Source organism: Micropterus salmoides, unplaced genomic scaffold, assembly GCF_014851395.1.
Source record: "Micropterus salmoides isolate LMB-PRFRI ecotype aquatic unplaced genomic scaffold, ASM1485139v1 Ms_hic_scaffold_5, whole genome shotgun sequence".
Lineage (NCBI taxonomy): Eukaryota > Metazoa > Chordata > Actinopteri > Centrarchiformes > Centrarchidae > Micropterus > Micropterus salmoides.
Window position 1 is genome coordinate 29176574 of NW_024044237.1, and position 23044 is coordinate 29199617.

The following is a 23044-nucleotide window of genomic DNA, read 5'->3' on the forward strand; positions in this document are numbered from 1 at the left end:
ATTTAAATAACATTAATTTAAATTATGCCTGCAGTCCAACGCGTGAGAAGATTTTTGTTGATTTTGAAGTGTTATGTATTCCAATAACACCAAAAGAATTAATACGATTTATTGCCTTGTGAAAAATAAACAAATTATTAATGAAACTATTTCATTTATTCTAAATATATACTTGAAACTAGTAGCATAGAAAACATGCACATTTTGGCATAGTTTCCTTTGCTGTTGCCTGCTCCTGTGATAAACCTACTGAATACTAAAGAAGACCTTGGTCTCTGTGTGAACTGATTATTTTGAAGAAAAGTAAAAATGTTGAATATTAAACAATTGTGTGAGTGTGAGGGAATTAAGTTAAATTGGAAGGAAGTCAGAATTGTGTTAATATATTTAATGTCTTGTATAAAAAAATGCCCTTTTTTTTCTCTTGAGCCAATGCCCACCAAAATGTCTGTGCACGTCCCTGTTTAAGTGCAAATGCAGTAGTAGTCTTCCTGCATCATCCACTATTACTTTGGGATATACAGTTTTCTTAACCAAATCAAAATATCACAATAAAGCAAATGTAAGCAATTCCACATTTGTGCATATTGAACAAGTACAATACTTGTTTCATAGCTTACTATGGAATCTCTACGACAGTCAAATATGACCTTCAGTGTTCTTCTTTGAGAGATTTTTCTTCAAAAAAACTAACTGAACCACATGTTCAGGAGACAAAACACTGCGTTAGGGTCCACAGTGCAGAAGGTGTCACCAAAGAGAACTTCAAGTGCCTTTGACTTCTTGGAAGCATGAACATATTCTAAAATGACACAGAACACAAGACTTAACTATTTCAGAATATGGCTGAACAATTTTGGAAAATAATGTAATTGCGATTTTTTTAATATTACAATTTAATATGGGATTCATTTTTAAGCTCTTTACCTTCTGTATTATTCCAAAACGGACAAGCAGTAAATCAGTGTATAGTATGACCAACACAATATTAGATAGATAGAACTACTTCTTCAGTCCATCTTTCTGTATCCCAGCAAACAAAAAATACTCAATTTGAGGTTTAAATTAAAAAGTGTTGCCTCTCGTGTTTCATAGACAAGCTTAGTAATTCTCCGACAACACCGGAGTTCCCCTGCAGCCTGCAATGCTCGTAGACAGTGTACCGGCTGTAACTCAGGACAGACTGGGCCTATTTCGGATTTGTGCGTTTGGGTTGAAACGGCGTGACTGTCCATCAAAGCGGCGGATGGCCTGACGATTTCACTCACCACCACCAAGTTACCCGCGGGTGGAGGGTGCTACTTTCATTCCCTGCGTGACATGAAAGTTTATTTAGTGTCAGTTAGTGTTGTAGTCAAGACCACCCAAACCGAGACCAAGTCAAGACTAAGACCAGGGTTTATCGAGAACAAGACAAGACCAAGACTTTTAGGGGCTGAGACCAAGTCGAGACCAAGACCAAGGGAGGGCGAGACCGAGACAAGACCAAGACCAGTTCCCCACATTACATGAAACACAGTAAAATGTCAAACAGGATCATAGGTACTTCTCAAATTGATCTGATTGATCACGAGGATAAATTTATCATAGTTTCCATCATTGCTTTCATAAATGCAATTTTTATAATCAACATGCAAAGATAAATGTCTTTAATGACACTGCCAATGAATATGAAAATCAATACTAGGTCCGGAGATCATAAGATGAAACAGGAACTAATCATTAAAGGGTGCAGTGCTTCATCAATCAAAAGGAAATATTTGAGTCCAATTAGCCATGTTATAAAATAATACATGATCAAAAATTAGCACATATGGGGAAGAAAAAGAAAGGTCAGAATAACATCACCCATCAGCTTGCTCACTCCTGAATGCCATGCTTCTTCTCATTTCATTCTTGTGGTTTCATAGAGCAAGTAGGTCGCAGCTTATCGCAAATTACATGCTCCTTTTAAAGAATGTACAACATGTCCTTTTCAACCGTTGATAGCTCTAAGAGTGATAGGAAGTGAGAACAGGGAAAACTATTAGAAAATAACTGAGTGCCATCTCAGCAAGGCATGTAGACCTACAGAGATAACACATGATCATTGGCAACATTATCTATATTCCCATTCAGTATTGTACTTTTGGACATAGTGTCTTTGAACAGATAATGTATTGGCCTAGTATCTGAAAATGAGGTTTCTGTGTTTTTTAATTTTCACTTTCAGTGTGAATATTGACATTATTATCGATATCTCTCACTTTACTCAATGTTTGAAACTTGTGTGTCCTATGTCCAAACAAGCTTATCAGTTAGTGCCAGGAGCTCTGACTGTTGTAGCTGCTTTTATCACAGCTGATGGAGTCATAGCAACTGCGCTTTGTGAGATTTTCATACCTAAACTGCAGCCTATGAGAGAGAGACCTCCTTTGAAGTACTGCTACCCTCTGAATTGTGAAATGCTAAACATAAATCGACAGTAAACGAGGGAGGGCAAAATATCACTGCTCCGGCACTCTTACTGCAAGGCTTTGATCATAAACCTCAGCAAATTATTTAGTACTGCTACATATAATTGACATGTTTCTACGGTGTATACGTACACAAACAGGTTCCCTGATTGGTATGTGGCCTCCATTTATGTGGGCTGGGTATAATTATAGAAATACGAAAAAAGGACGAAATCTTTGAAGTAAGTAAATCAAAAATTTTACAAAGCAAAGGGACATTTGGCCAACATTCAGACTTTTAAGCATTTTTTTTATCAGTAATATTATAGGAAAAGGCAGCAATGAATGTGGACTATGTGAACTTCACCATGTGGGCACGTTTGGCATGCAGCTCATGAGGAGTGAACTGGAACTTTGTTCGAGCTTTTGCAGATACAAGCTTCATGAATACCATTCAGAGAGCTTACCCCTGATCTGCAGCTTCTGCTGCTACTACGCCGTCTGTGCCTTTAAATCAATACACTCTCATGCCTATTTCACATGATTGTTGGGGTAATTTCTATATTTCATATATGTGACAGCTTTAATGACTGTTGTGAAATAAGTATTGTACATATCTCCATTAGGACCCTGTTAATACAAAAGGGCCCTTCTCGCAGGCCATAAAAGAGAATCTGATTAGTGGTTTGATGTGTGATTATTGTCATTATTGCTGTGGTTGTTATGTTACTTGAGAAAACCTACTCTTTTCCTTTAATAGTCTGCGATATGGTAGTTTTCAGGTTTTTTAAAAACACCAAAAAAGTTAATTTATGTTTCTCACACATTCATTTCCATTATAGTGATATATGTGATAGAATTGCAGAGCCTATGGATTTATGGTTCATAAAGATGATTTAAGGATTAATTTCTGGCTGAAGTTGCAAGTTACCGGAAAGCACCAGGTTTTTAAAAAAGTTGATGGATAGTTCGCAAAACACTTGTGAGGTGTCTTCCTTTCTGGAATCTGGACCCTGATGTGTGGAGAGTGAGTCTGCCAGAGCAGGATAAAGGGTTTTTACAGGAGTTTGGGCTGACCACCTCAAACGCTGCATCAAGGCCTCACAGGGATTGAAGTGGAAGTGGAGTCTATTCCTTACTGTCCCAGGAGTAGCACACCTCAAATCTGAAATTGTTATTTCTCTGCAGGGTCTGACATGTTGAAGAAAGTAATAGTTTAAGTCAATTACTCACTAAACATTTAAGTAATTTTTTCTTTAAGATATTTTTTTCTGCCAAAAATGTTTCAAGCTAAGAGTATTTGCTGCTTTTCTCTGTTTTATATTATTGTAAACTGAGTATAAATATGTATGTAATAAGTATGAGTGTAAATGTTCACCCTTGAACAAAGAAAGTATAGTTAAAAGCTTTCAGCCACATCTCACAGTCTTACTCAGCATGTGGAGTTTTCCCAGATTACCACTTTGGTCACCGTGTCTACACAGGAGGCATTATGTGAGAAACATGTTAGCAGCAGCAATGCTCCATCTGTGTCTCCACAGGATGCTTTCAGGCACATTGTTGAGTGTAGGTCACCCACTTTTTAGCAGCGCTCAAAACTTCAAAACAACAATGGAGGAACTAATTGAAAATGGATCTTGTCAGCCTCTAATTGTATGCCACTGCAAAGCTATTCCAAAGTTACTAGCCACGCAGCATTTTCACTAGCCACATTTTTGCTGTTGGAAAATTACGTTTTATATGATTATAGTTGACAATGGCATGCTTAAATTGGCGTGCTAAAATGTACTATTATCATTAGCTCTCATAAGGTTGTGTGTACTGCTCCTTTTTTTGAAAACGTGTAGTCTGTTAAGATAAACACATAAATAGAGTTGCTTCCTAATGTATATAGCGTACTAAAAGTAGTAGTAACACCATGTCCCTAAAATCATGAAGATATCTGTAATTTTACGGCATTTAAGAGCACTTTCCCCCCTGCCTTTTCTCCACCTCAACTCTGCCTTGTCTCTTTCTCTCTTTCTCCTGTGCATTGATTTCCACACTGGCCGGCCACACACACTCACACACTGACTTAATGCTGTGTTGATGTGTGTATGTGCATGCAACCAGTCGTGTGTGGCGACAGAGATCATACCATAGGGTTAAAAACAGGCGGAAGGCTGACGGTCTACAGATCTGGAGACTGTGGCTGCCCTGTGACAGATTCAACTTTTATATTCTCATTTGACAAAAGTCTGGATGTCAAATTTGGCGCATGCACCCTGGCAGCACTGCAGGAGAGAATGGCTACGTTCAGACTGCAGGCCATGTGACCCAAATCCAGTTTTTTTGCCCATATGTGACTCAGATCTGAGTCTTTTTATGACCAAGTCACATGGAATCTGATCTTTCCCAGTTCAAATTTGGGCCACTTTCATATGTGGTTCAAATCCGATTCAGATCTTTTGAAATGTGACCTCAGTCTGAACGCTGAGGTTGGAATTGATGCGAATTTGACATCACTCTAGAGCAGCTGTTGTCACAGTTCTGCTGTAGACTGAGCAGCAGTGAATGTAAAAGCTCCACAAAAGCCATTATTATACATGTGGCTCTCTTTCTCCTTTACGTTACTATCATCTGCTCCACCGGACTGCGAGCTCTCTTCTGAGTTACGTGCATGCTACATGTGTCGGAGCGGACACAGAAAAATGGGGAGGGGGGGGAGTTGTGTGGCAGATACGTCAGCGCCAGAAATCGTAATGAAAAGAACAGAAAATTGTGAACACTTGTCATAATTCAAGCGCAGGACACAGAGCAGGTTCAGATTATTTACAACAACAAAGGGCAAGCACACTTACTGGCAGTGGCTGATAAACATAGTCCAAAAACCAAGGTAATCCAAACAGAAATCCAAATTCACAGAAACAAGGTGACACGACGAGCAGGGCAGGCAAAACGATACAACGCGAGACAGAGCATCTACACACTACAATGACCGGACAAAGACTGAGGGAAACAAGCAAGAATGTATACACAGGTTTAACGAGCTAGGAGGAGACACACAGGTGAGAGACATGAGGCTGACGAGACACAGGCAGGCAGATAACTGGGGGAACAGAGGGAACACTTGACAGGTAGACATGGGGCAAAATAACAACTAACACAGACAGAACACATGATACAAAATACCAGACAAGAATCTAAACGAGAACACAGAACTAGAAGCAAATACTAAGACATGAACTAAGGCACAAAACAGGGATCTAAGATATGAGACAAAACAGATACTAAGTAAACTAGACCAAGAGATAAAATAACAAGGCTACACAGAGAAACAGAGAACCAAAACCAGACAGGATCAACAAAACAAAGAGCCTACATGGGCAAAACAATAGAACACCAGACATGGAACCAAAACAAGACCAGAATCCTTAACTCATAACAACTTATTCTCGTAATACTACTTTATTCTCATAATATTACAACTTTATTCTCATAATCTCTCTTTTTTTTCTCCTCAATGTGGCCCTAATACTCCATCGTAATTTTGTGCCTCCAAAGGTATTTTCTTCTGCCAAGGGAGGTTGGTGTGGCGCAGCAGATGTTGTGTGAAATGTTTTGTTACTTGTTTTGGAATGAATCTGCACTTGAGCTCCACCTCTAAAGCCTAACATTAAAACAAGAGTTGTAGATTTTGTTGTCTGGGACCCACCTATGAATTTTAAAAATGTCTTTCCTGTATGTCTTATATACATACAACGTATTGTATATAAGACATTTATCATTATTTACTTAATTCTTCAGTAAAACCATATGATTTTGTGAATGTAATTGTTAATTGGTAATCAAACAACAGCAACATCAATAACTGAATTGCTACATGATGTGGCATAATCCTGTAATAAGTTGTTTGTTATCATGACTTTTGTTACGTCTTGGGAGGGTTGGGTCATCTGGACTAACATACCAAAGCAAAGCACATCTCAAAAACCATTTCATAAACTGCAAGTATGACCACTGACAGATAACAAGAAAAAGTAAGCTCACTGTTTCTGCACCACAGTCCATTATAAACCACATAATACATGACGTTTACAAAGGCAGGTGACGATCAAGGCTCCTCTCCACAAGGTCTTGTTATCATAACACTGTTAGCAGTAAAGTGTTTTCCACCAGGGCAGTAAAATGTAAAGATCAGCTAGCTGATCTGAACTTCCATGCAAATAACTAACGTTACATGACATTACAATCCAACTACATAGCTTTTCTACCAGGGCAGTTAAATGTGAAGTTTAGGTGGCTGATCTGAGCTTCCAGCTATAATTAGGGGTTATAGCCAATTAATATGCTGATTGTCTCATGAATGTAAGAGGTACATTTCTGTCAACAGCAAAGCCAAAACACGCTGAAGAATAAAATTCAATCCAACTAGATATTTCACAACACTGAGAGGGGAAACACGTCACTTCTCTTGGTGATTTAGGCAAAGCATCTAACGTTAGCTAAAGCTATCAAACAACAGCTTTCATTCGCATCGCAAAAGTTACACTAAGTTAATTACCTGTCCAGCAGAAAACAGACAATTTCAGCCCTGCTTTGAAAAAACATTTGTCCTGCATCAGAGCCTTCCATCTGGGAAACTGTCTGCATCCCCACATGTCTGGCTTTGTCATGTTTTCGCTTCTTTGATGACGAAGATTCACACGCTGTTGGCTCATGCTAAATAATAGGTGTAGTCTTTCATTTGTCCAAATTTCACATCTCTTCTTACTTCTAATAGACCAGAATAACTTCTCAGAGACTGTATAGTAATAATAGGTGCATTCGAGATGACTGTGGTTGACTTTCACTGACTTTATAGTCTAAGGTGAGGTGCATGCGCCCGCAGGAGCAGGGAATAAAAACATCACCATCAAGTCGGACACAATCTACCTGCTTGAGCTTACTGTGAGCTGATATCAATGACTGGTCTTGCGGCAATTGCAAAGAAAAATGCCGCGAGACTAAGCAAAAGTGTGGTTCCAACTGTGTGCAGCCGGAAAAAAGCAAATGTGGCCGCCGGACTCGGCGCCCACAGCCACCTTGCTCCTGCAAGGACATGTGAGATGGTGACGTTTTGTATCTTCAATACAATATGATGTTCATTTAGTAAATTATGGCCCCATTTAGAGGAAAATAGACCATAAAGCAGCGTATGCTTCAGGGCGGGATTATCTATAATTGACAAGTCGTTACCATGGCGACCATGTAAACCAGCGCCGTTGAAAAAGCTTATTAGGAGTTAGATGGTCACTTTCTCTGGTGAGTACATTTAGTTTTAAAAAAAAATTGTCAGCCCTGTTAAAATGACAGTTAATGTGAATTACAGATGCACCAAGCTAAGCAAGCTAGCTAGCTCCACACACGGCCGTTAGCTCCACTGTCTCATACAAATTTGGTCACGGCTGGGGCCGCTGGTTGCAAATAATCAACATGGCGGCGCCCTATCAGGCTGCAGCCTGCAGACAAACGTGACAGAAGTTGAACTTCTATATACGGTTTGTCCCAGAAGCCACCGCGCACAAAACGTGATGACGATTATCTCAGCTGCTCAGCCCACGCATAGCCGTTAAATATAAAAAAGAGCTTTAAAAAAGAGGTGTCAAGTGTCAACATAGTAATCAGTGTCCATTATGCGTTAATATTTACTATACTATAATTATATATTATTAATATAGATTATTAATACTAGAATTCCTGCAAATATTTATTTATAATAGCCTAATGATAATAATAAAGCAATGTTTCAATTCATACCACTGTTGTTGTATATTTTAAGTTTCATGAACCAAGAATATTCTGTAACATTACATAACGAGCCAGATGTATCTTGATTTAGATTAAAACTTTACAACATTACTGAGAATTTAATGATAGAATAACAGCGGTACGAACATTAACACTATCGTTCAGCTGTTGATGTGTTGGCTGCAGTGGTTTGTGTGACTGGGCCTGGGGGAGCTAACCGGGGCTAGCTAGCTAACTATCCCTGACAGCCCCCCGGAGTACATTACTCTTGACCTAACCATCACAGGGTGTGTGCCTAAAGTTATTGATTGTATGCATGTCGACCATTGTGTTGTGCTGTGCAGCCTCCGGTAATGTTACTGTAGCAATAACACCCGTCGGCACCATAGTCAGCACTTGCAGAGCTTCGGAAAACGTTTGAACACATTTTCAATTCGCTGTCAATTTTCATAAAACTGCCAATTTTTGAAATCTACACAGTTGATATCTCACCTAAAAACTTCTCAGAAGTGTATTTAAAGTTCTGTTGTTGTCCTCTAAAGAATAAAACAGTTTGCATTAGGATCTGTACTGTACGTGAGCTGAGATAAACATCATGTTTCTTGCACGGTGGCTTCTGGGACAAACCATATTTGGAAGTTCAACTTCTGTCAACTTCTGTCAGGTCTGCGGGCTGCAGCTGGATATTCTTGTTCAAAACGGCAGTCCACAAACCAACGGGTGTCACGATGACTAAGTCCACTTCTAATACACAGTCTATGGCGTCTACCAGCGTCTGCACTGCCGGAATTAGGCAAGCAGAAGAAGAACACTGGCGACGAAACGCACTCTGTAGCGCTGTTTGTCCGTTTCTGGCTACTGTAGAACATGGTGATGCAACAGGGCAACCTCCACGGAAGGGGGGACCTGCAGTTATGTAGATAAAAATGGTCATTCTAAGGTAATAAAAACATAATGGTTCATTATGTAAGGTCTTTATACACCACTGAAAACATAGTTATGGATCTTATATTGCATTTCTGTCAATAAATCCTCAGAAATATTACACACTTGACACTTTAATAAAATATGTTCTCAGGGACACATGATGGTTGGTGATCTCTCTCCTTGTCTGTCACATTTCTTTCCCAGGAGATAATAATGGGTGGCCCCATCTTCTTGACAAGTATTTTGGAATTCCCAGCTATAACACTGGGACCAAGTCCAATGTATGCTGTAAGTACTGGTTTTCTGTTTCTAAACTGCATACTTGAAGATATTTTTGGTGAATTTGTTTTCATATATATATAACATTTTCTTGCCACTGTTGAAAATAACAATGCCATGTTTTTTCTTGTCCTTTGAAGCAGCACATAGAAAGCGGTTCATTGCTGAATCACTGCTGTGTTACAGAATTTTTCTATTAAACGTAACTGGGGGGGGGGAACTGTTGCTTCTATTTATGCTTAATGGATAAATAGAAGCAATAAAACACAACAAACATATTTTACAAAAAGTTACAGAATGCAACCAACCATATTTATTAATGCTTCAATGCTTCAATACTAATCATTCTAGATGTGGGTGTTCACAATTTTTTAGTGACATGAATGTACATAAAGAACTGCAGCCAACAGGGTAAACATGTATTTGTTCAGTACAGTCATGCAGCATAAAAGTAATTCAGTACTGTGAATGAGTAGCTAGCAATCACTTTTTGCATCAAAAGCAATACGGGAGGGGGGCTTTGTGCATCTCTTTTCTGCTTGTTAAGAAAGCAAAGCTAAAGCCAAAATTTCAGCTTCACTACTTATCAAATCCATTTTTTTCTTCTGCAGATTAAGGGCCCTACTTAAATGATCTGTAGTGCATGGTGCATGACTCGACATCGTGCATTTAGTTGTGTTTTGATCATACATTAATTTATCCAATCAGTGCCATCTTCCATTCCCTGTTAATGGAAATTGCTATTTAAATGGTGGATGAATGGCAAGTTATAAAAACTATAATAACATATAAATAAATGAAAAAGGTGTGGTGCAGACTCACAGCAGAGAGAGAGAGGGCTCAAGTGGATGAGAGAGACATAGAGTTCTTTGAGCATGAAGCCTGATATTACTCTACAGTTCTGTGGAGTCACTGTTAACAGTTCCGCATTATATACTCATTGAGTCTCTATCTTCAAAGTTTTTGTTGTGTTGTGTTTGCTTTAACAAATTACTGTAATGATTACAGTGGCTGCTGTCAGTGCATCCTGACCAATCCTGTCGGTGTGTCGGGAGATTGAAATAATCAATGAAGTTATGTTGTTGTGCCTCGTGCGTAAATGAACACAGATGCGGGTGCTCATGAATATAAATGTGATCTGCACATCACTAGAATGCTCCTATGCAGGTGCATCTAACAATCTGAAAAATCCGCCCTTTATAGAAAATAACAGGAAATACCAGGTTTTTGATGGCCATTTGCACAGTGGATTTTTGCTGCTTCAAGATAGCAATGCACCAACAATGCGCCTGACCGCACCTCATTTTAAGACCAACACTCTCATGGACGCACAGATGTGCACAAGTACATTTGCTACTTACACAGTGTGGGCCCTGGGTGTGAAAATGACAACTGCGTCAGTCAGAAAGTAGCAATGACAATTGCTCTGCACTGTGCCCTGCTCTGCGCCGGGTGTAAAATAGGGCCCTACAAATTTAACGTAATAAGAAGTTTGTCAATTAGAGCCAGTGTTCTGGCAATCACAACCCTGTCAATCCAAACCAACAGACAGTAAGTGCCAGGTTATACTAGAAAAGAAATATTTCCAACTTGTGTCCGAAGCTGTTCGCCCATCAAACATGCAGTTCTAATGAAGCATACTGACAGCTTATCTACTATATATCTACTATACGCTACTATATAACCAAGACAGAGGAAACATATCAAATGTATCTACAGTGATTAAAATGTAAGAGAACATGAGCAACGAAAATGAGAATACTGTAAAACTTTAATTAATAGCCCAGGCTTTTATTTGCTAAAATCACTGAATTGACTCTGCCTTTATTTGGGACAGGCGTCCAAACCGGACAGGCCTTTAATTTCTGTTGCACAAAACTGAAATAGGCTACTATGAAACAGTTTATTTATTTCAAACAGAATATAACTATCAAATATACGGCATTCATTTGTTCTAGCTCCGTCTTTTGCACTTTTGTGTTGAAGGCAGCAACGTAACAAAAACGACAACAGGGTGCAGGATGAGAAAAGTGTGGCAGACGTTAGCAGACAGAAAGCAATGGACTTCACATGACAGGATTCACAACTTGGATTAATATTTATGAAAAGCTGTTTTGATTCTTGATCTTGATCTTGATCGGTGGACCATCACAAAGGAATATAAATAATCAAGGAACAGACACATTCAGACTTAACAAGTGCTTCAAAGGTAACGGGAGTCGGCACATTTTTTTCTCAAAAAAACATCTCTTTCCTACCATGCCGGTTACACTGGTAAATCTATAAGAATTAGACTTTGGGGCTCGTTGTTTCCGTTAAATGAACTGACCGATCTAACGATGTGTAGCATGTCCATACTGAAATATTGATCATAAGTTTAAACATTAGTATTTGTATTAACAATCTAAGCAGCTTAGAAGCAGCTACAGCGGGTGACTCAGCATGGTTTAAGAGTTTTATACATCCAAACAACTTCTATGAAAACCAGACCAGACGTTTAATTGAGACCTGTGTTTATTTGTCAAAATGTGTTCCCACACCAGGCCAGTAAACGGGGTAGGCGGCTGTTTGGGATTCAGCTATCATTTGAAGTTTTACAGTATATACAGAGAGCACAAAAGAGGCACTTAAGCTCTTCTTATTTCTGAAGATAAAAGGATTCAGCTGCAATTTCTAAAACTTAAATGGGACAGAAAAGATAATAAAACACTAACTTTGAATACACAAAAGTGATAAAAATGCATTACATTCATACATAACATGTTCATCATTGTATCTAAAGGATAAAAGATTAAGACGGACTTTACAAATTGAACTCTTCCCACTGGAGATAACCTTTTTTTTAAAATTAGCATTACCACGTTATACCCACCACAATGCGTATATAAAATGCAAATTGGGTTTGGATGAATACCCAATTTTGTTTTTGCATGTAAAAACTCCCATTTGTATCTGTTTTTCCATTAACTGAATCAGGTCTTCTCGAGTTAAATGAAGTATAATTACTATCAGTTAATGTTTTTTATCAGGCACTTTCATTAAATGTATTTTAATTTGAAAGCTGTATATTTAGTTGGCAGTTAGTTTGTCAGACTTTATCTATGCAAAGATGAATAATGCATGGCCTAATTGTTGACATAATTATACTTTTAATTTGCCATCTGCACTAAATTACAAAGTCCCAAACATGAAAACCCAAACAAGTCAAAGTAAATCAAATTGTCAGGTTTCATTTTAAGCCATGACATTTTATGCTCACAGTGAAGTTAAAAATCTTCTTCTAAATACATACCTCTCTCCGCTCATGCATCTTGACTCTCCCACTAATATGACAGTTGTTTGAAAGCTAACATCTATGCTGCATTCACTGAGAATCCATGCCATCCTCGGAATGTGCACAATATCAATGTACACCTACCTTTGTATTTCCAAAAATAAAGCCCAGTAGGATTTGCCTGATTTGGGTTGTCTGGCAGATGCATTGTACAGAATCGTACCAAAAAGAACAGAAAGTTGTGAACACTTATAATCCGATCATAATCCGGGATAAATGTGACCCATGAGAGGACAATGAAAAACGTAAGTGTCCCGTGAAAATGAGAGGGTTAGCAAGTAGGAGCTAACCAGAGCTAGCCTTTGTGGCTCTTTTTACTTCTGTACCACAGCATGCTGCTGCGTGTGACGTTGTGTTATTCTTCTGTGCATGCGGTTCACTTTCAGGCTGCGGACAGTTCACACTGGACTATATGGCCCACATTTAAGTAATAATTTGAACTGTCAAAAAAAAAATCGGATCTGGGAAATAATTTATAATTGAGCATTAAGGCCTGCAGTCTGAACTTAACCAAAATTCCACCGTGATAGCCAGGGTTTTGTTCTTTTAAAAGCGGAAGGCTGAGCTTATACGTTAATTAAAATAGACTTTACGTATTTAGAACACACAGTGGTCACCATTTACTCCAAAGGACTGAAAAAATCTATCACCAGTGTTATAGTCAGCCTTGAGGCATGTTGATTTGGTTGATGTGGTAATTAAAAAATGATGTGGTGCTGTAATGCACAGCGGTTATCACCACTGATTATTGCCACTCTCCACCTGCACTTTCTGAAGTACAAGCACAGGCATAGACTTCACACAGGAAATGAGAATAAGAGAATGAAGGATCGTTCAACGTGATTGAATTCAGAAAACAGCACACCTGCAGTTAATGCTCCTCTTATCAGCCTAGCATGCACTTAGCGATATAATTTATCTCAAAGGATCTATATGAATAGAAGCCAAATTACTCTTGGACACATTTGAATTTATTGAAGGATATACTGCAGGGACATATTTTTATGGCAGTACCATTTGTAAGATTTGTACATAATAATAGTTGTTGCTATTTTCCTAACCTTGATATACCTTTCCTACCTCTTTGGTATTTTTGTACAGTTCCTTTTAGATTAATTTGCAGCATTTCAGATGACTTTAAATTGACATTGAAACATGGACAACCATTTTTCTATTATTATTTCCAAGAACTTTCATATTATTGTCTTTATGCTGAAGTTGGAGCTATTGCGTGGTCCTGCATTATAGTAAAACTGCTAGAGTTAAGCATTTACTTCCACGGGGGTTGCCAATGCATATTTTATTTTCATTCACTCATTCAGATTTAGTATAGCAAAGCAGTACTCACATTAGCAGATACACAACGCAGAACTCAAGACACACAGATGTAGTTTGACTTGTTTTTGTCTTGTTCTCTACCTCATCCCCCAAAAGTAAAAGTCCTTTCTATTAAAGGATCTTGTCTGAAATCCTAACAATAGAGCTGTTTTATGGGAAGTGCTATGTTGGCGAGATATGATAAGATGTTATTAAGGAAATGAGCCCGAAGGAGCACTATGATACCAGTAAGAGTTCTTTTTTCAAATGAAAAAATGAACGCAGGCCTCGATTAAACGCCTGGTCTGGTTTTTATACAAGTTCTTTGGGTGTATAAAACCCTGCCAGGTTGCCCGCTTTCGCTGCTTCTAAGCTGCTTAGATCATTAATACAAAATGTTAATGTTTAAACATATTATTAGTGTTGTAGTCAAGACCACCCAAACCGAGACCAAGTCAAGACCAAGACCAGAGTTTATCGAGACGGAGACAAGACCAAGCCTTTTAGGGGCTAAACCAAGTCAAGACCAGTTCCCCACATTACATGACACACAATAAAATGTGGAACGAGATAATAGGCACTTCTCAAATTTATCTGAAAGATCCACATTCCTATAAAAACATCCACATACAAACACCAAGAGGTGAAATCAACTTAAGCATCTTTATTCAACACTCCTTTTCCATGTTTACCATCCACTTAACAGAGCTGGGTGATATGGCCAATATGATATGATAAAAAATGTCATCATTCAATATTGGTAATTAACACAATCATTTTCATCAAAAATGCATGAGTTAAATCAAGGAATATATGTTTTTCAGTCCCTTTTCCTCAACAAAATAAATATCTTAATAGAAAAATTAAGTGCTAATTCATTTGTGATTGATTTTATGTCTGGAGCTGTATGCAGTTGACAGTTGCTAACAGTGATGTAACTTAACTTACACATTAGCTACATAGCTGTATGTGGCCTGTCTCATCATTGCTTATCAGAAGCAAAATTGTAACTGTAATTGAACAAGTTGTCACCACATGCCCTGTCCTCAGACTCTAACAAACTAATTGCATTAGCTACTCCCCTCAATATGTTAACTAAATTAGGTAGCTTGTGCACACCTAGCTAGGTGGCAAATAACTGGCAAGCAACTGAAATTAGTGCCCTGAAACATGCATTATATAGCATAACATACAAATACAGTATAAATACGTAAGCTTGCTAGGTCTGCTAACGTCACGTACATATAGCTTACCTTTGTCTACGCTGGCAGTAAAAGTTAATAACGTTAATAATGTTAATAAATCAGACAATGCAATTTATTGATATTCCCAAAGTTACAGTCTTGAAATAAAATCCCGAGTCCTCAATGTCAGAGGCCGAGGCAAGACCAAGTACAAATGCGGTCTCAAGACCAAGACCGGTTTTGAGTACTACAACACTACATATGAGCAATATGTCAGTATGGACATGTTACACATCGTTAGATCGGTTAGATTCTCCACAATAATTCAATCATTCAGTAGTTCATTTAACGGAAACAACAAGCCCCAAAGTCTAATTCTTATAGATTTTCCAGAACAGCATGGTAGGCTACAGGAGATGGCGAAAAAAATTGCAACTCCCGTTACCTTTGAAGCACTCATTAAGTCCGAATGTGTTTGTTCCTTGAGTATTTTTCCTTTACTCTGTAAGGGTCTGCTGATCAAAAGAATCAAAACAGCTTTTCATGAAATTAATCCAAGTTATGAATACTGCCAAGTGAAGTGCTCTCTGTCTGCTAACTTCTGCCACACTTTTCTTATCCTGCACCGTGTTATTGTTTTCATTAGGTTGCTGCCTACAAAATAAAATATTATTTGATCATTTTTTATTTTTAACAGTAGTATTCTGTTTAAAATAAATAAACTGTTTCATAGTAGCCTATTGCAGTTTTGTGCAAGAGGAATTAAAGGCCTGTCCCATACATATGGACGCCTGTCCCAAATATAGGCAGAGTCAATTCAGTTATCTTAGCAAATAAAAGCCTAGGCTATTAATCAAAGTTTTACGGTGTATATATATAAAATTCTGGACATTGGTGTTCCCACAAGCCACAAGATTAACACTAGAGATAATTAAAAAATAATTGCAAGAAATTATATGAGAAAGGGGTTTTCATCCTCTTTTTTTTTTTCACCCTGTCCGGCCCAGTAGTCACGTATGCAGTATGAGGAGCTGGATTCTGTGTTTTGTCAGACAGATTTTGGAGTTTTAAGTCTTAAAACACTCGGGGGCGGAAATGGTGTGGGGAGCACAAACATCACACAAACAAACACCACAGAGAAAGGACAGCAACTATAAGAGGATGGCGGGGGGGGGGGGGGGGGGGTGACAAGAGGAAACGACAGAAAATACATCAATTGCCGAAAATGAAGATACCTGCAGGAAAACGGGGAGGGGTGGTATAGGTAGGAAAATGACAAGAGACAACCAGCTGAAAAACAGCAACAAACAGCAGTGAAAACAAAACAACTGCGGGAGAAAAACTGTCAGGCAGAACAAATAAAAGAGCACAGCGCAGAAATCGGAAGCGAAATAATTACAAATAGTTTAAATAATAAACTTGATGAAAAGCATAAATAACAAGCCAACTACCAGGGGTCTGGAGTCGTAGGATCTCTTCGCTTCCGCTTCCTAGTCCTCAACTTGCGGTGTGGTCTGTCGGTGCAGTCCTATAGGCCGCTAGTTTGAAACTTGTTGACCATTTTAAAGTCCTCTTGGAGGTCATTGAATTTGTTTCAGGAGGAAGAGAGAAGTTCTCTGCTGTACTGGATCTAGGTGTGGTGGTTGGAAGTTAATGAAAATGTAGCCAAAACTCCGGGGAAGGTGAAACATCAGTAACAGAGCTAAGAGATCCATAATTACTCAGCATGGATTGAACTAAAGACAATGCTGTTTGCTCAACATCACAGTACACTGATGAGTTACTGGAGGACACTTATTGAAACTACAAACAACAATAAATATATAAAAGTTTATATAGCCAATACTGACCGATCAAAAAATAAATTACAAACCCGTGAATTTTTTTTTGGAACATCTCTGCCAATCAGCTTTTTTTACTCTGAAAACATTCAGTTAGCTGAAATGGGAGTTAAACATGACTTGTCTCAAATGTGTAATTATCTCTGTTTAGTCTGTTAATGAAAATGTGTTTGTCTGTCAAAGGTGAGCCTTTTGTTAACTGCCCCTTGTGGCTTATTCTGATCTGTCATCTACCATGTGCTTTCAGGCTTGATTAAACAATCTGCCCAGTTTCACCCCATCTTGCACATCCAATCTGTGATTTAATGAAAGATAATGAAAGCTGGATTGACACAGGAATATTCAATAAGCAATCTTGAGAGACCTGGTTCTGTTATTGACTATTGCCAACCCGTGTTTCACCTCCAAGTCACATTATGCTTTCATTTTTTCTCTGCTGCTTTAATCTTAGGATTTATATTCTCTTACAGCAGGACTAGGTTGCCATTCTTCCAAACAGCTTCAGTCTTGACACTCAGCAGATTGATGCATCCTTTGATGTCCCTTCCCTCTGCCTTCCATCTCTCCAGTGCTAGGTGTCGTTCCTGAGCTCTGCCAGTGCCGAGACTTGGAGCTGGACTGTGATGGAGCACAGCTTCAAGACATCCCAGTGGTGGCGATGAATGTCACCATGATGTGAGTAGAAGATATCCTCCTATTTGCAATATATTAAAGCTCAAGCAATCCCCAGGAAGCCTCCATCTCTGGCAGTGACTGTCAGAGCATGTGAGAAGTGTTGACCTCCCCACCCCCTCCAAAACGCCACCCTGCCACCACGAGTACCTGTCATTGCCACAGGATGAGTCAGTAAGTTACATGAAACCAGAATTAAAGAAGAATCTCTGGATGGAGTGGAAGTGACAAATGCAACCCCTTCACATTCAGCTGATAAGTAGTGTATGTCTTTGAAAGTCTTGTAAGAGCCAGTATCACTCACTTCTCACATCTGGTGAGTCTTTTGTCAAAAGTGTAGTGATTTAATAAGTGTTCAAGATTTAATAAACAAAAGTACAAAATACGTTTTGTCTTCTCAACATATATTCGACAAAGACCTAAAACCTTGTATTTATTACAAAGTGTGTGGAAGTTTGATCAGTACATTACCCTTTTTTATCACATGCATTTAGTTTGTTTTATGTGACCTGGAATATCAACGCAATTACCAGGCTTATTATCTCTTACAAAGTATCTGCCTTGTCATTGGCACAGCATCGTTTTCTTTGTGGCATATTTGGGTTATATGATGTTTTGTAGCTGCCCCACTTTTTTTCTCTCTTCTGAACCTCACTGCCTAGAAATGTTCAAAGAGCCTGTCACTCTTTGTGTGTTTAAAGTACAGCTGACCAAAGCAAGAGACTTTTGTGGTCCATATACAACGTGGAATGGGTCTGGGTAGATGGCAAAATAGCTGTATAACAATAGCCTACACATGGCCTAATGGTGGTCCAGGGGATAAGTGATGAGGTCTCAAAAATCTGTAGTTTTTCTCCTTTTTGGGGCATGAACATTTACATAGTAAATGTAATGTCCATATATAGACTTTACTTGGATGAGCTTTGACAATCCATTTTAGAATTTTGCAGAGAAAAACATAGATGCTATCTGGTATTACATTACAAGATGTGGACACGGTGAATATTTTTAAAGCACAGGCCAGGTAAAGCAACAGTGAACACACCAGTGCAAATGTTATTTGGTAGATGGTCGATAGGGTGCTTTATTAACAAGTGTCCTCCACATTCGGCGCACTTGCTGCTGTGAAAATAGAATTGCAGGTTGAAAAATCCAAAAGACGAGTTCTATGTATTTTCGGCAACTTAATAAAACATACTACTGATGAAGAAAGTCAGCAGAGAGAAACAGAAAGAGGTGGGGCAAGCCGGTGTGTTTGCAGTAAGAGACCAGAGGTATAGGTGTGTGTGAGTTTTGGGGGAGAAGAACTGAAGGGAGGATGAATCTGGACTTTGGTGATACTGGTTGAGTGGTTGACTATGGCTTTGAGTGTCTCAACAACTATTTGATAAATTGGCATGACATTTTACCCACATAGTAGTGTCCCACTCAGAGTGAATTTTAACAACTTAGATCCCCTGACTTTTCATCTAGCGCCACCATCAGGTCTAAGCTTTTATTTTTCTAATACTTTGGTTTATAACCAAACACCAGAAAACTGATATTCCCATCAGCCTCAACTGCATTTTGTGTTTAGTGTATATTAGCAAATGTTTACATGCTAATATGCTAAACTAAGACAGTGAACAAGGTAACATTGAACCTACTAAACCATCTTATTATCATTGTGAGCATGTTAGCATGCTGATTTTACAGTCTAGTCTTGTTTAGATATTTCAGTCATTGACAGAGATAAGAGTTCATTTTGCAGGTAGTGAAATAAGCTGTAAAGACCCGAATTACATTCCAAAAAGAGGTTTTGATTTCTAAGCTTATGTTGCTGTGGTGTTTTCTTCTTTGTGCACCTTGAGGTTAATTTGTCAGTCAGCCTTCTCAGCAAAGTGACATATTTTTTCCTAGACTTTCTGTTAAGGATTACTTTGTTTAGGTGGCACTCTTTCTATTCATGTTACTGTAACTGCTGTTGTACTGGAAGTGTAAACACAAAAGGTCTATCATTAGAGGATTTTCCTCTGGAAAGATTTAGGCCACATCCACACTTATATGTTTTTGTTTTGAAACACAACTTTTGGCTTCGTTTACAGCTAGCGTTCACACTATCCTGATGTTATCAAACCCCTGAAACATTTGAGACTTTTGAAAACGCTGCTAAGTTAGAATACTGTAGGATTGTGTTTTAGTCTGGACAGGTGGAAACCGAGACTTTTCAAAACAATTACGCAGACATCCACATCCATCACTTCCTGACTGGGTCCAATAAGTCACGGTTGTAACACACGTGTGTCTATTTTTTAGTATGAGCCAAAGTGAAATTAATGAGTTAGATTACTGTTTTTATATGAATTAGAAAAATTATAATAAATATTTAGTGGGGTTAAGTTTTGACACTCAGTTCCCAGACACCTGTTCATCTGTTTCACAATGCAATAATGTTACTAGTTAATTACTTAATACCTATCAGTTTCTGCTAGAGTCAAAATGCCTCAGATGCTGGTAAATAAAATTGTTGTTTTAGGGTGTTTAGGTCTCCCTTTAAGACTGACCATGTCCACAAATGAAAGAGACAACAACAGCGGTCCTACAGTTTCTACAAATCCACAGTTGGTGGTTGTAATGCACCTTAAAGAGCAGCGGTGTACCAATAAAAGAAAAGAAGAAGAATGATAGCCGATATAACAGTGCAGGTTTAGAAAAATCAGCTTCTTATGAAGTCAGTCATAAATTAATCCTGAGCATTTGGCCTTAAGGTTACACACAATGGGCCTTTATACAAAAAGATTAATTCTGAAATGTTACAAATGTGGGATAGTAGAGAATCTGTGATTTTCACCTAATTTCCCTATGGAGAAATTTCTATGAAAATAAATTGTGCCTCTGTCCATAGGGGAATTTGACTCATAATTAATCATAATGCCTGTAATCATAATTATATGTCATAGAAAGTTAACAGTAAGAAAATCTAACACCTTCCCAAAACTGACCACTTCTAAGTGCTTGACATGACAGTGTGTGAGTGGATGAGTCTTTAATTGGCCTTTAATCCATTAAAAGCTTTGGAATTAACAGCTGGATAAACTGGATGAATGGAGTCTCTTTGAGATGACAAAACTGAATTAAAAAGACCAATAGGTTTGCCATGTTTATGCATTTTATTTTATTTTATGGCATATATATATACACACATTTTATGGCATATATATATACACCATAAAATAAAATCCGATTTCTTCACACACACACACACACACATATATATATATATATATATGTGTGTGTGTGTGTGTGTGTGTATATATGTATGTAGAGAGAGAGAGAGAACCTTGAGATGGTCATGTCTTGTGATCACATTCTCGGAAAACTCCATTAATTACAAATTTTAACCCAATAAAATTTAAACGCACGTGTTAAAACAGTCTGAAGTGGTCAGCTGGTCAGCTGTTCAAATACAGCAGTACTTAATCGTGATGAGTATTGTTCATGTTGTAAACCTCATTCTTTATGATGATTTTGAACCTCTTCCTATCCTTCAGGTCCCTACAAATGAACCGGCTTCAGAAACTGAGAGCAAACACATTCTTTAAGTACCAGAGTCTACAGAAACTGTGAGTTTCTCATGAAGTATCATTTGCATTTTATATATATATATATATATATATATATATATATACATGTATATATACACACATATATATACATATATAAATATATGTATAAATATGTATGTATGTATGTGTATGTGTATATATGTATGTGTATATATGTATGTATATATGTATATATATAAATATATGTTTACAGTACATTATATATATTTTTCCGCATTTATTACTGTCCTACCAAATAGAGCCATTTTCTGAAAATTAGGGTTATTAGCATGCATGAGAGCTTGCACTATTCATTTAGTAAAACATAATGCCTTCATGATACCGAGATAATGACTAGCCTTTGAGTGACAAATACAACAAATGAATTTCACAACTACAAAGCTGATGTGTAAACCTAAGACGACTTATGGGAATATGGACAGAAGTGATTGTTCTGTTCCGCGTACGGATTCATTCGTTGCCGACTTGCAGTGTTTATCAACCTCACACAGTGCTACTGACTGCAGGAAAATAGGTCTTATCCTCCGCCAGGAACCATTTGGCTGTGTCAGCCTTCAGTTGCTGCTCTGAAGGTTTGATCGGATTGAAAACTTTCCTGAGATATGCATAAACAAACATCAGAATGAATTGTCAGGTGTGTGAAATACACAAAGAGACAAAACGCAGCTGTCAGTGGAGCTCACAGTATGTGCTTTACAAGACGATGCCAGGTGCCAAACAGACCACAATTGTTTGATATTAAATAGTAATTCTCTCAGCTGGGCTAATATCCCTAGTCGTTCTTCGTGTAAACAAAGTTGTATTTCTCACTCCAACAGCAAAATTTTTGTATTATATGTGTGTTTTTCCTATAAATCAACATGACCACGGCTTAATTAATTTTTCTCGCATTGTTCATTTAGAATTCAAATGATTTACAAACTGTTTTGTGCTTGTTTTTGTAGATATCTCCAGCACAACAGAATTCGAGATGTGAGTCCTGACGCATTCAGAGGGCTGTACAATTTAACAAGGCTGTAAGTTGTGTCATTTTTTATGCATACCAGTTTAATCCAGCTTTATGAACAGACTGAGCAGGTTGCTCCTGTCACGTCGAAGTGCAAAAACCTTTGAAAGCGCTTAGGATAAAAGCACAACATAAATTTTGCCATTTATTTACTACTGAAGTTGAGCTGTTTCATTCATGTTTCTGACTTGTAATGTTGAATCATATTCACAGAACATGGCTATGATAACCTGACACTTAGTTATTGCATCATGCACATACAAATGTCCAGCCCACATGGATCACCAAAACAGCAAATGGAAATGTTATTTTCTGCTTCATTACCATGCCGACCTCCTCATAATTCAGTATATTTTTGTTATTGTTAATTTAACTACCATTTAATATTCATGTATGTTTAAAGGTGTAAATAAGGTTATATAAGGTTCTCTTATTATTATTAGTTCTCTAACTTCCTGATTCCTGCTCAGATTCTCTGCGAGCTTCCTCAGAGAGCAGAGCAGATCCTTGTTAATGCCACGCTGATGCTGTGAGGCATTAGATGAAAAAGAAACACAAGGCAGTATAAAAAGACACACAAAAATAGGATTCACAAGGAATGCAACAAAGTAAAATACAAGATTAAAATAAGACCAAATATTTTCAACTGTAGGATAAAAATTACGAAGTCCATGA

General features: G+C 38.0%; 1 protein-coding gene across 1 annotated transcript in view; it reads left to right on the forward strand.

Moving 5' to 3' along the window:
* rxfp1 (relaxin family peptide receptor 1) overlaps positions 1-23044 on the forward strand; it is an 83555-nt gene that overhangs the window by 39788 nt on the left and 20723 nt on the right. The window contains exons 3-6 of the mRNA XM_038700335.1: positions 9336-9419; positions 17656-17761; positions 21289-21360; positions 22308-22379. Coding sequence (XP_038556263.1) covers positions 9336-9419; positions 17656-17761; positions 21289-21360; positions 22308-22379 — 334 coding nt within the window. The remainder of the gene's footprint in view (positions 1-9335; positions 9420-17655; positions 17762-21288; positions 21361-22307; positions 22380-23044) is intronic.